This window comes from Megascapheus bottae, chromosome 5, assembly GCF_031878675.1.
Source record: "Megascapheus bottae isolate mThoBot1 chromosome 5, mThoBot2.hap1, whole genome shotgun sequence".
NCBI lineage: Eukaryota > Metazoa > Chordata > Mammalia > Rodentia > Geomyidae > Megascapheus > Megascapheus bottae.
Window position 1 is genome coordinate 42,085,073 of NC_143513.1, and position 13,944 is coordinate 42,099,016.

At 36.3% G+C, this 13,944-nt stretch overlaps 1 protein-coding gene across 2 annotated transcripts in view; it reads left to right on the forward strand.

The window, feature by feature from the left end:
• Bcap29 (B cell receptor associated protein 29) overlaps positions 1 to 13,944 on the forward strand; it is a 38,523-nt gene that overhangs the window by 4,062 nt on the left and 20,517 nt on the right. For both annotated transcript variants that reach the window (XM_090332998.1, XM_090332999.1), the window contains exons 4-6: positions 4,510 to 4,660; positions 5,242 to 5,377; positions 11,777 to 11,885. In XM_090332998.1, coding sequence (XP_090189124.1) covers positions 4,510 to 4,660; positions 5,242 to 5,377; positions 11,777 to 11,885 — 396 coding nt within the window. The remainder of the gene's footprint in view (positions 1 to 4,509; positions 4,661 to 5,241; positions 5,378 to 11,776; positions 11,886 to 13,944) is intronic.

The window sequence follows — 13,944 nt, forward strand, 5'->3', positions numbered from 1 at the left end:
CTTAAGGGCCTGGGCATTGTCCCTAAGCTTTTTTGCTCAAGGCTAGCGCTGTACCACTTCGAGGCACAGTGCCAGGTCCAGTTTTCTGGTGGTAATTGGAGATAAGAGTCACATGGACTTGTCTTCTTTGAATGGCAGTCCTCAAACCTCAGCCTTGTAAGTAGCTAGGATTACAGGCATGAGGCACAGGTATAGGTTAATTCTTAAAGAACCATCCCTATACTTGTTTGTTCATATACTATCTATGCCTATTTACATAGACAACTCCAGAGTTCAGTAGTTGCAGCTATCTATCATTTATTCCTTATTTTTTTAAAAGTTCTCCAACACCCTTATGTAGAAATATAAATATATCCTTAATCTGACTGACAAACACAAACAAGAAAACACATACGTAATTGCTGGTTATCGGTGCCCCACACCTGTAAACCTAGCCACTGCAGAACCTGAGAACCAAGGACATGATTCAAAGCCAGCCAGGACAGAAAGTCTTATGAGGTTCTTACCCCCAGTTTACCTCCAAAAAGCTGGCAGTGAAGCTCAGGTGGTAGAGCACTAGTCCTTAAGCAAAAGAACTCAGGGACAACAATCAGGACCTAAATTCAAGCGCTAGAATTAGCACACACACACACAAAGTTGCCCTATGATTAACTTCACACTATATATTAGGTATGTTTGAAAAATGAATTTTATGTTTCCATTTGAGTCCCATCTTTAAGATTTATGTATCTGATCCTAAATTTTTCATGGACACACTCAGCCTGAAGAAGCATGTCTGAATTTTTTTTTTTTTCTTTTCAGTCCTGGGGCTTGAACTCAGGCCCTGGGCACTATCCTTCGACACTTTTTGCTCAAGGCTAGTACTCTGCCACTTGCATAACAGTGCCACTTCTAGCTTTTTCTGTGTATGTGGTATTGGGAATTGAACCTAGGGCTTGGTGCATGCTAGGCAAGCACACTACCACTGGGCCACACTGCCAGCTCAGTCTGAAATTTTTATGGTACATTATTACAGAAATTAAAAATAAAGATTTATAGTTATAAAACTTCCATGGGCCTTCATAAACTCCCATTCTATTAGAAGTAACTGAGCTCAAAGAAACTTATCTAAGATAAGCTACTTTTCAAGTGTCACTTCTTGACACTTTAACTTGGATACAAGTTACAAAATTATGTTTTCCTCAGAATTCTCTGGAAATTATTGTGTTGTGATTTAAGTAGGTTTTACTGGTAACAAACTTTAAGCATATCTGCTATGTTCAACATTGTTTCATAAGAAAATCCTTGATGTTCTAAAAGCACCACCTCCTTGAATAGAATGTCTTTATGAAACTAAAATGTATTGTGACAGGAATAATTGTGTCAAGTTGTACATGGTTTTGTGCTGGGGTCAAAATGTGAATATTTGCCTTATGATATGTTATTATGAATTGAATCTTCAACCATATAAACATAATGAGCCAGTGAAGAAAAAAAGAAATTGGTCCTTACCCCGGCACATACTATCTAAGTGGCCTTTGGCATATGCAGTTCATCTCTGTCAGATTTGTTCATCTATGAATAAAGGGAAAAGTGGAAATAATCTCAGCAGCTTCAAGTAGTTCTACTTGAAGAACATTTTGAATTTATCACCGAAATGTCTAATGAATACAAAATTCTCTTAGAAAAACAACTAAAACAAAAGGGACTACAACAGTATTGTTCAAGCAGTATAGTACTTACCTAGCAAGTGCAAAGACCTTGAATGCATCCTTCCCTCCCCCCCAAAAAAATTACTGAGGTACTGATAACATAGTACAACAGATATGAATCTTGAATCTTGAAACATAATGCAGAGTGAAAGGAACAGAAACAAAAGACCACATAGTATATGGTCTGTTTATCTGAGATATCCAAAACAGGCAAATGTGCATAGAGAAAGTAGATTAGTAGTTGCCAACAGCTGGGGGAGAGGACACATATACATTTAGGGGTAAGTATGGAGATATGTATACATTTTGGAAGTGATGTATCAGTGACATACTGAGTCATATCTCAATAAAGCTATTACAAGGAATAAAATTAAAGTGGACTTAATTTATTGACAAATAGAATCTCTTTCTTTTGCATCAAAAAGAACCCCCAAAATGTCAGTGACCACAGGGAAAAGAGCAATCTGATAGTTCCATCTCTACTGGCTTTTTTTTGTGTATGGGGGGGAGGGGTAGTCCTGAGCTTGAGCTCAGGGATCTGAGCACTGTTCTTGGACTTTCTCTCAAGGGTATAGCTCTACCACTTGAGCTACAGTACCACTTCTGGCTGTTTTCCTATGTATGTGGTACCAAGGAATTGAACCTGGGTCTTTGTGCATGCTAGGCAAGCACTCTACCACTAGGCCAAACTCTTGGCCCTTCCACTGGCTTTTAAAACATGTAAGAACCCAGTGCTTAAGAATGCCCTATATGGGAACCCCAACATTCAAATGATGAGGAGCAGCCACACAGGTATCAACAAAAATACTGACATGAATACTAATTAAAGATGATGGAGAACCAACAAATAAAGAAGAAACTATGGAAATTTGACCATGCAAAAATTAATACTAATTAGGGGCTGGGAGTTTGGCCTAGTGGTAGAGTGCTTGCCTAGCATGCACGAAGACCTGGGTTCTATTCCTCGGTACCACATACATAGAAAAAAGCCAGAAGTGGTGCTGAGTATCAGCTGGTAGAGCTTTAGCCTTGAGAAAGTCTAAGGACAGTGCTCAGGTCCTGAGCTCAAGCCCAGGACTGGCAAAAAAAAAAAAAAAAAAAAATACTAATTAGAGTCATTTGGGGAGGTATTTTCCCTAATTACAACACAATCATGATCCTGTATATCATAAAAGGTTATGATATAAGTCTTTAATCACAACACTGAACTGAGATTACATGTATTCAGTTTTCCCAAGTTGATGCTCTAGTAGCCTGCTCTTTTACTTACAGCTTAAAGCTAGCGCGGGGCCAGGTGCAGTAGCTTATCCCTGTAATCCTAGCTACTCAGGAGGCTGAGATCTAAGGATCCCTGTTCAAAGCCATCTTGGGCACTAAAGTCTGTAATACTTTTTATGTCCTATTAGCCACTAGAAAACCAGAAGTAGGGCAGTAGCCTTGAGCTGAAGAGCTCAGGGATAGCACCTAGGCCCAGAGCTCAAGCCCCACTACTGGGAGGAGATAAATGCCTGGTTTACCACTGCAGATAAATAGTGTCTGTAGATCTGAAACTTACCAAAACCAAAATTATCCAAGGAGCAGCTACCTGTACATTTCCAATAGCATGTGCTATACACTAGCCATTCTGAAAAATGTATGTCACCACACCATAGATCAAATCTCATTTTAACAAATCTCTACCAAGGGTAGAGATTCAGTATTATGAAGTGTTTCTAAAATCTCAGTTATTTAAAGTAATAGTAGATATTTTTTAAGTGGTAGTACTATAAGAGAAATGGAAGTCTCTTGGAATTAGTAATATATATATATATATATTGCTGTCAACATCTGAATTTTAGTCATTCTTGGGAACAGAAAGTTTAAAAGATACTAGTTTACAGAATAGCAAGAGGTGACAGTACCATGATATTGAGTCTTAGGTGTATAGTTAAGAAAATTTTTAAATGCTACAGTAATTTATAATGTGCTATTACTGTCCATTCATAAAATACCTTTAAACATGATTACTTCCCAGGTTCTAGAAAATAAAAGACAGAAGAAACCCCCTGCCTAAATTCTATTATTCACAAATTTAGTAAATACTTCTTAAATCTGCTTCTCATTATTAATAATTTTATATTCTTTTCTCTTTTTTTTGTGGCCAGTCCTGGGGCTTGAATTCAGGGTCTGGGCACTATATGCTTTCAAAAGACTAGTGCTCTACCACTTGAGCACAGCACCAAGGAATTGAACCCAGGGCTTTGTGCATGCTTAGCAAGCACTCTACCACTAGGCCACACTCCAGGCCCAATAATTTTATATTCTTAAAAACTAAAAGTAAGTCAGGTGCCAGTGGTTCACACCTATAATCCTAGCTCCTCAGAAAGCTGAGATCTGAGAATTGCAATCAAAGCCGGCCCAGGCACTAACGTGGGACTCATCTCTAACCACCAGAAAACCAAAAGTGACAATGTGGTGACTCAAGTGGTAGAGAGCTCTAGCCTTGAGTGTAGAGCTCAAAGACAATGTCGAGGCCAAGAGTTCAAGCCCCACAACCAACCAAAAATAATAATAAAAAGTAAGCCATGCACTAGTGGCTGATGCTTGTAATCCTAGCTGCTCAGGAGGCTGAGATCTGAGGATAGTGTTCAATGCCAGCCCAGGCAAAAAAAGAGTCTGCCTAATTAACCAACAAAAAATGTGGAAGTGGAGCTGTGGCTCAAGTGTTGAATGCTATCCTTGAGCAAAAAGTTCAGAGACAGTGCCCAGGCCCTGAGTTCACACTGCCAGACACACACCCACACATAAAAGTATAATGTTTTATATGTTTCTGTAATAGATGCTGTGAGAGAAGTAAGGAAATATTCCACTACTCATTCCTTGGAGAAAAGCGCAACCACCAGACCTGGTGCCTATGAACATTCACAGATGAAACTTTTTAGGTCCCAAAGAAATCTTTATATCTCTGGATTTTCATTATTTTTTTGGCTGTAAGTAAAAGAAAACAAGTAGATCAAAAATTTAAGATACTGTTTAGAATTACACTTTCTGTGTCTTAACATCTTTATCACTCAGATGGCTTACTCAAATAATAAATTTGTAGGTCTGCTAGGCCAGGCTAGAGCTTTTAATGCTCCTGTGTATATAATATATTCCACCCCCACTCAGTATGGCTATTCATATATTCATTCTTGTATTTATAGACTTTTATGCTATACTTCACTCCTCCCCACTTTGAGATCTTAAGTAGATATATCAATATATGTAGTTATATAAATGCATATTGAAAAAAAAATTTATTAACAGATATAACTATTCTATTGCTTCAACTACAAATGACCACAAATGACTGATTCAAATAATACAAATTTATTAACTTAAGTTTTGGTAGGTTCAGATGAGATCATTGTCATTAGAGATAGTTTTTCTATATAGCATCAAAACAATACTTCCTAAAAGACTACCCACATTCCCTAATTGTTCAGAATCATATTACATCAGTATAAGTTTCTATTACATTTCCTCAGCATTATTGTAGTTATGAATTATTATGAACCCTTTTTTTTTTTAGAGTGTTGAGACGTCTGGTTACACTTATTACTCGGCTGGCAAAAGAACTATCGAACAAAAGCGTGCTTAAAATTCAAGCAGAAAATACTAATAAGGCTGCCAAAAAGTTCATGGAAGAGAATGAAAAACTAAAATGGGTATCTAATTTTTTTAACTATGTAAATGTTATTGGTATCCCAAAGGAGTGGCATCATGGTTTTCAGCATCAGAATGTTTCACCTGTAACACTAGCATTTGGGAGATTGACAGTCAGATCCACAAGATCAAGACTAACTTAAACTGCATAATAGGTTTTCAGACTAGTCTAGGATACAGAGAGACCTTATCTCAATAAGTAAATACCAGCATTTTCATAATTTATTAGCATAAATTGGGTATACATAACAATGTTTTTCTATGAAATTACTGTTTCAAAAGTATATTTCCTGTTCTTTCTATACTTTTGTTTGTTTATTTTGGAGGGTTTTGGTTTTTTTTCTTTTTTTGGCCAGTCCTGGGCTTGAGCTCAGGGCTAAGCTCTTTTTTGGGGTTTTCTCAAGGCTAGAACCCTACCACTTGAGCCACAGGACCACTCCCAGCTTTTTTTCTATGTATGTGGTGCTGAAGAGTTGAGCCCCGGTCTTCATGCATGCCAGGCAAGCACTCTACCACTAGACTAAACTCCCAGCCCTTCTTTCCATGCTTTCTATCAGTAGTAATTTAATGCTATTTGTACCTATTCCCTGAGACTGAAGAAAAAAGTGTGGGAGAAATCTGAAGATCAATTCCTTCATTACCATTGTTTATCTCAGAACCAAAAGTAAATTTCTGTATTTCTCCATTTCTTTTTATGTAATGTATGATTGGTTTATATAGAAAATAAGGAGAATACTTTAATGGTATATTGGCAGTTATACATGTTTAAAGTCTTTACTTTGGTAATGCCGATGATCAGTTTTTAAGAATCCTATACTTCTCTTACCATTCAGGGAGAATGTGCATCCGGTATTGGCATTATTATTTAAAATTTAGGACTCAAATCTCATAGTTTCAGTGCTTTCCACTCATTTTAAGCCCTATAAGTTTCACTAATCTGCTTCAAGAAGTAAAATTTCTTGAAGAAAATGTCCTAAAATATTGCAATAACATTATTTCTTACTACATAAATGCTAATAGTCATCATACATTGGGATAAGAGAAAAACTATTTTGAGCCCAGCAACTGTATTGAAATGCTTATGTAAGACCTAAAGCCCAGCGTCTTATACAAAAAACTTAAAAGGTACCACCTTTCATTAATTAGGGATTTTCATTTATTTTTGTTTGTTTTTCTGGTACTCTGGTTTAAGCACACAGCTGTACATTTGCTAAATAAATGCCATACCATTTAAGTGATGCTTCCCAAACCTTTTTTTCTTGCTGATTTTTTGAGATAGTCTCATTTTTCACCCAGGTAACAGAACTACAATCCTATTTATACTTCCCACCCTAGCTGGGATTTGCAATGCCCAGGTTTTCCGTTGAGGTGAGGATCTCTCAAATACCCTCTTTCAAGCTGGCTTGGCTGGAACCATGATCTTCCCAGTCTCAGCTTCACATGTAGCTGGGATGCCGGGAACATGCTACCATGCCCCGTTTTTATTGGTTGCAGTAGGGTGGGAGTGAGGGGTGCCCCGTGAACTCTGCCTGAGGCTGGCCTCAAACTGATTTTTTCCTGTTCTCAGCCTCCCAAGAAGCTAGGATTACAGGTATGAACCATTGCACAAAGCTGGTTTTCTGTTTGTAGTTAAGTCTTTAACAAAAGTGATGGCTTTGGAACCCATAACCTGCATATGCTAAGAAAACACTCTGCCACTGAACTGCTCTCTTAGGCACCTTTCATCAATTATAAGTGAGGTGTCGAGTAAGTGTTCCAATAGAAGGCTTCTCAAACCTTTTAAATAAAGCAGAACTGATGGCAAAATGTGAATCATGCTATACTATCATCTACCAAGTCTAAGCCTGTATGTTACTTTTTTTTCTTTTTGCCAGTCCTGGGGCTTGAACTCAGGGCCTGGGCACTGTCTTTGGGCTTTCTCAAGGCTAGTGCTTGAGCCACAGCACCACTTCCAGCTTTTTCTGTGTATGGGTACCAAAGCATCAAACCCAGGGTGAGGCAAACATTCTACCACTAGGTCACACTCCCAGCCTCTGTATTTTACTTTTTATGATATTTCACTCATTTATACTATTAAAAAAAACATAAAAAACACTTTTTTCATAAAACAGAATCCTACTGTTTCTTTGAGTACATTTTTAACTGCATCTCTTATGGACACTTTCAGAATATGAAAACCAGTAAAAGTATTGATCATTGATATCTTCTAAGTATCCTTTATGGTAAATATAGTTCTTAGAAAACAAACTGATATCTGGGCATCAGTGGCTCACACCTGTAATCCTAGCTACTCACGATCCTGAGATCTGAAGATCAAAGTTCAAAGCCTGCCCAGGCACAAAAGTCCATGAGACTCTTATCTCCATTTAACCACCAGCTAGAAATGGGGCTGTGGCTGAAAGTGGTAGAGTGGTAGCCTTGAGCTGAAGAGCTCAGGGACAGCCCCCAGGTTCAGAGTTCAAGCCCTACAACTGAGAAAAAAAAAAAGAAAACAGAATAATAATATGTTCTGTATTCAAAAATAAATATGTCACTTTTGTTTTCTGAGGAATATCTCATCAAGACAGTCAACTTCAGCTTTTACCATAATGCTATTTGCTTTAGTTTCCATTCTTTGATCTCAGTCCACAAAAATAGAAATAAAACTGTAGTAGTCAAAGCTTAGACTACTGCATGATGATGAAATCAAAAGTACACAGCTTTGGGGGCCAGGAGTTGGCCTAGTGGTAGAGTGCTTGCCTAGCATGCATGAAGACCCAGGTTCAATTCCTCGGTACCACATACATAGAAAAAAGCCGGAAGTGGTGCTGAGGCTCAAGTAGTAGAGCTCTAGCCTTGAGAAAGTCCAAGGGCAGGGTTCATGCCCTGAGCTCAAGCCCAGGACTGGCAAAAAAAAAAAAAGTACACAGCTTTGGATTTATGGAAACATTTATATATCCAAATTGCCTTAAAATTATGCACATCATCTTAGAGTAATGAATTATAACTATTTTTAGGACACTGCTTCTTTCCTTTTTAGCTTTTTCCCTTTTGTTCAGCTATATGAAATTAGAGATTTTCAATTTTTGATACATCTTTTTCATATACACTATTATCAATGTAATTAAACCAGTCATGTCCTTTGAAAGAAAAAATCACCTTTAAAGCAGTTTTGAGACTTTTCTTTTGGAATAGTTTGCAGATATAGGTTATTCTTGCTAGGATTTATTTTACATTTACTGATTTCCTTGACCTCCCAGTTTTTTGGTTGTTTTCTTTTTTTTGGGGGGGGGGTTGTTTTGTTTTCCTTTGATTTAATACTGCCCTAGTTCCTTGCCTTTTGAATATATGTGACTTTGTCATTGGTCCTAAAACCATCAGATTAGGCACAGATATGCTGAGCTAAAGCCATTATGTATTGAAAAGAGTTTGTATGAACATCAGTACTGTCAGTGTTCAGAGTATATGTAGTTGACGAATAAACTGGTCAATAAAACCAAATGAGAATGTCAAGAATGACTTCCAGTCAAGCCTAATGAATACTCAATCTCTAGCACTTGTGAGTCAGAGGCAAGAGATCAGTAGTTTGAAATCGGTCTGGGCTAATGGGACTCTATGTCTAAACAACAAAAAAAAGAAAAAAGGAAAAAAATATATATGTATCATTTTCAAGCTACTCCATATGAGGGCTAAAAAGAATAAAATTGCCAAAATATCTATCTTCTTTAGCAGAGGTATATTATATAGTAGAAAGTACATTCATTGTTCTGCAATCCAGGAGATTTGGATGTCAGTTCCAAAGCCACCAGTAATTAGCAAAGTGACCTAGGTCATATGCTCCGAGTTTCAAGGTTCCTTAGTTATAAACAATAGTTAACATTATGCCAAGTACTGCTTCAAATGCTATACATTAAAGAAGGTATGAACTCCTAATTCTCATAAGAATCCCAAGAGGTTTGTATTTTATCTGCACTTTATAATGAGGAAACAGAGGCATACAATGGTCAATGACTTTAACAAACACAGTAACAGAAAATTCAAAACTCAGTAGCCTGACTCCAGAATCTGCATTTTGTCAAGCTGTCCAATAGAATGACTCATTTCTGTTCTAATATGTAAAATAGAGAAATAATTATAAAGGACTTTTTTTGTGCCTGTCTTGGGGCTTGAACTCAAGACTTAGGCACTGTCGTTGAACTTCTTTCAGCTCAAGGCTAATACTCTACCACTTGATCCATAACACCACTTCTGACTTTTTCTGTTTATGCAGTACTGAGGAATCGAATGCAGGGCTTCATGCATGCATGTTAAGCAAGCACTCTACCACTAAGCCACATTCCCAGCCCCTACAAAACACTTTTTAAAGACAAATTCTCAGTACATAGCCCAGGCTGGTCTTAAACTCATGCTCCTCCTGCCTCAGCCTCCCTTTCGTTGGGATGGCAGTTGTGTGCTACCATGACCATCCAATTAACTTTACCCTTAAAGTGAGTGTAGAACTTTACTTCTCACTGACTTTCCCATCACACCGAGATGAGATAGGATAGGTGAAACAGTAAGCCCTTGTGTACTAATAGCTGAAACCTAGTGAGTTTCAGACTCTAAGGCACTTAATCTTTCTCCAGCATGAAGTTACACATAATAAATTTGGACAAATTTACAGGTGCAATAATGAAAGCTTAGTCACAATACTGACACAAATCCAGCTTTTCCACGTCAATGGCACAATCATTCATGCAGTTGCTGTAAATAATCTGGCATCTCAGTAGTTCTCCAATTTGGGTAATCACTAGAGACTAAATGAACTGAACTCAGTGCAGCAACAGCTAGAATTATTTTGAACATAAAGTAAGCAACAAATTAAAAATGGCTTGGAAAAAAAATTTGTCCTGCTTTTTATATGCTCCTGTCTATTAGAACAAGATTGGTTACTTAAGAGCAAAAAAATATTTATATTTTTATCCTTTATTAGTACCTTGTACTATATTTATTACTACTTATTTTTGCTTTTTTTTTTTTTTAGATCCTGGGGCTTGAACTCGGCCTGGGCACTGTCCCTGAGCTCTTTCAGTTCAAGCCTACTACCTTACCCTTGAGCTAAGCCCCACTTCCCATTTTCTAGAGGTTAATTGGAGATAAAAGTCTCAGTTCCTTTTGTGTCTGGGCTGGCTTTGAACCTTGATCCTCAGATTTCAGCCTCCTGAGTAGCTAGGATTACAGGTGTGAGCCACTGCACCTAGCTTTATTTTTACTCTTGTACATCTTTTCACATTTGAAAATGAACCCCCTACTGTGAAATTCTTCTCTTGATGTCAGTCTGTTTAAATTTCTCTCCACTTGCTCTTTTGCCTGATGGGCAAGCTACCACTATCAAGTTGCTACCACTTTATTTAGTTTACTGACCCATGTCAGTGGGCACATATTTTTATTTTTGTTTTACTACTCAGATTTTAATTCTCGCTTAGAAAAGATAAACCGCAAGCATTTTTAGAACTAGAATATATTTTAAAAGAAAGTATTGTAAAGGATGATTTGTATTAAAATTAATTTTGCAGCTATTCAATGAAAATTAAATAGATTTTTCCAATCACTAAAGTGGCACTATCATTTTCCACTTACCCATATTGATTGTGATAGTCTTCCAAATTTGTCTCTATAAAAGCAGTCTGATACCAGGTGCTGGTGGCTCATCTCTGGAATCTCAGTAAAATTACAGAGAATTCTACTGAATTACAGAGATGAAATGACTGAGACCCTGAGTATCTCACACCCAGCTCAGACAGAAAACTCCTGTCTTCGGAATCAGCAACAAAAATTCAGGCTGGTCTCAACTGGCATAGTACCAGCTAAGCAATCAGGCTGAGTCCAAACCTCAGTGAAAAGAAAACAGGCTGAGGGGGGGAGGGAAACGGGTACCAAGACATGTGAAAGGGTATCAATGTATGTGAATTAATGCACCTTCTATCTGGCAAATATCATGTAACCCTTTTACTAATTACAATAAAAAAAAAAATAAATGAAAAAAAAAAAAGAAAACAGGCTGAGTAGACTACTCTACTTTCAGACAATGGTTTTCAATTAATACAAACCTCAAAACTACTTTCTTTAAATTTATATTACATAGGTAATTGATAAAATTGATCCACATTATTTACCTAAATAATTTTGAACATATAATTTTATTGCAATCTAGTCATAAATTATTTTTGTTGTAGAGATACCATTCATAATAGATCTTTTTGGATTTTTTTGCCAAGTTTCTGTTAGCAAAAGTACCATGTAGAAAATAGCAAAATATTGAAAAAAACAAAGCGATAAAGACCAATATCATTGAATAATATTAGTCAGGCTACTTCATGTAAGTACTGTTATCTAGGTACTATAATTTAAGCTTACTTCTTTCTATAACTTTCTTGTGATAGCTTTTGAAAAGCCAGGACAAGGATGGAGGACGCACTTTGGAAGCTGAAAATAAAAAACTAGCAGAAGATCAAGAAAAACTGAAATCTGAGTTAAAGAAGACCTGTGATGGTAAATTTGTGTGCATGAGACACAGTGGAAATACTAGCCTACTTTTCTGCTGTTACATTTCACTGTTTTACCTTAAACAAGACTAATGCCTGAATGTCCTTTTGGTCAGTGTACTCAGAATGACCTATTTATAAATACCTGCTCAAATGTGAAGATAAAATATTGTTCTGTTATACAGAAAAACATGTAGGTGTTTCAGATCTGTGTTGTAAACACAAATGTTCTTGCCTTAGCAAAAGAGCTATGTGCCTGAAAAGTGGCTTATAAACATATTTTTGTAAAATGAGTCACATTTTTCCATCCTATATTAACTTTTGTACATGCATTACAAGAGGACAAATTTGGTTATCAGAAAGAATATTGCTTACTCAAAGCTTCATTTTTCATACCCACTAGATAAAAAAGTAAGTTTTCCTTAAGGAACAGCACTCTAGAATATTAGTTGAGGATTCTAGATGGGTTCAAGTTGGAGTATCCAAATATGGATCTATTTTCATTGTATCCATAAATACGTATTTCTAAAAAATATTTCTTGACTATCTTCATAGTCAAAAAGTTTTATTGTTTTGCAGCTACATAACATAGTAGATACCTTGGATTTAGTCACTTGAAAAAAAACAAGTCTGCCTGGCTTGACCTCCACTAACATTTTTGCTTATAGAGACAAAAATGACTTCATGTCGGCCAGATACTACAGAATCTGTCAGCCAGTCAGGATTAGGGTAGTCAAAGTTAAAGTAATGATTGTTGTTAGACTTTCTCAAATTTTAAGTCTAACAATACAGAAAAGATTTTCAGGAGCAGATTTGGAAATTGAGTAAAAATTGAGAATAAGATGTATTTTTTTTTTTTGCCAGTCTTGAGGCTTGAAATCAGGGCCTGAGTACTGTTCTTGGGTTTTTCTCAAGGCTAGAGCTCTACTACTTGAGCCACAACACTAATACCAGCTTTTTTCTATGTATGTGGTATCGAGAAATCCCACCCGAATCTTCGTGCATGCTAGGCACTCTCCCACTAGGCCAAACTCCCAGCCCTAAGATTTATGTCTTCTACACGTAAAAATAATGTTTTCCATATGAATTTTTATCCTTGTTTTTCTCAATCTAATAAGTGAAATCTTTTTTGCCTAAAGTGTATTAGCAAATAAAAATGTAAATACAAAAGTTTGTTTAAGCTGATTAGGGCCAATTAATTTGAAAGTAAATGAGAAAAGTTCTAATTTTCTGAATCAAGGACACACAATATACCATTTGTAAGTCTAGGTCTCCTTAAAGTAGTTCTCAGTATAATAAAGCACCTTATAATAAAACTTGCTATTATTGACTACTCATTTACATTGTTTGGAGAGAATTTCCTTCATCATGATATATCTGAATCTGAAATTAATACTAATTCCTAAACAGAGATCTATATGAAGATGTGTCCCGTGATAGGAAATTATTTAGTCATTTTCTTATTTTTTCACTTAAAGCTAAAAGAAAAGATGCTAGTTAAGAGGCAGTAAAATAAGTTACTCTTCAAGAGAAAGTGGTATGTTGTATGATCAGTAAGCTATATTCCCAAATTCAGGAAATAATTGTCGTCACTACTTTTGAGTTTTCTGTAATTTCAAAAGATGTAGACATGATAAATAAATGTTAACATTTATGTGCAGATGAATTGAGTAATCCCCTATCTTCTACTTCCTTCTACTTTCTGAAGGGAAAGCATGGTTCTTTAAAAAAACAAACCTACATAAAACATTACTACTTTTAGTCAATGCAAGGAACTATTTCAAAAAGCTTTTAGTTAGTAATACCAAGGATCTTTTTTATATTTTAAACAATTGGTACAAAAATTAAAGACAGCAATAGCCTTTATGCCATGCTACAATTTTCCTAGCCAAAGTCAATTTAGATTCTTCTTTGTTTCCCTGAAGATTTCTAACTCTCAGACATTTTGAGCTTTAACTTCCTAAGTCTGACATACAAATAACCTTCGATATTACATGAAAATTTCTTTGAAGGACAAATTGAATGTTTGGAGAAAATAGACTCTTTGATGATATAGGCAATAGGCA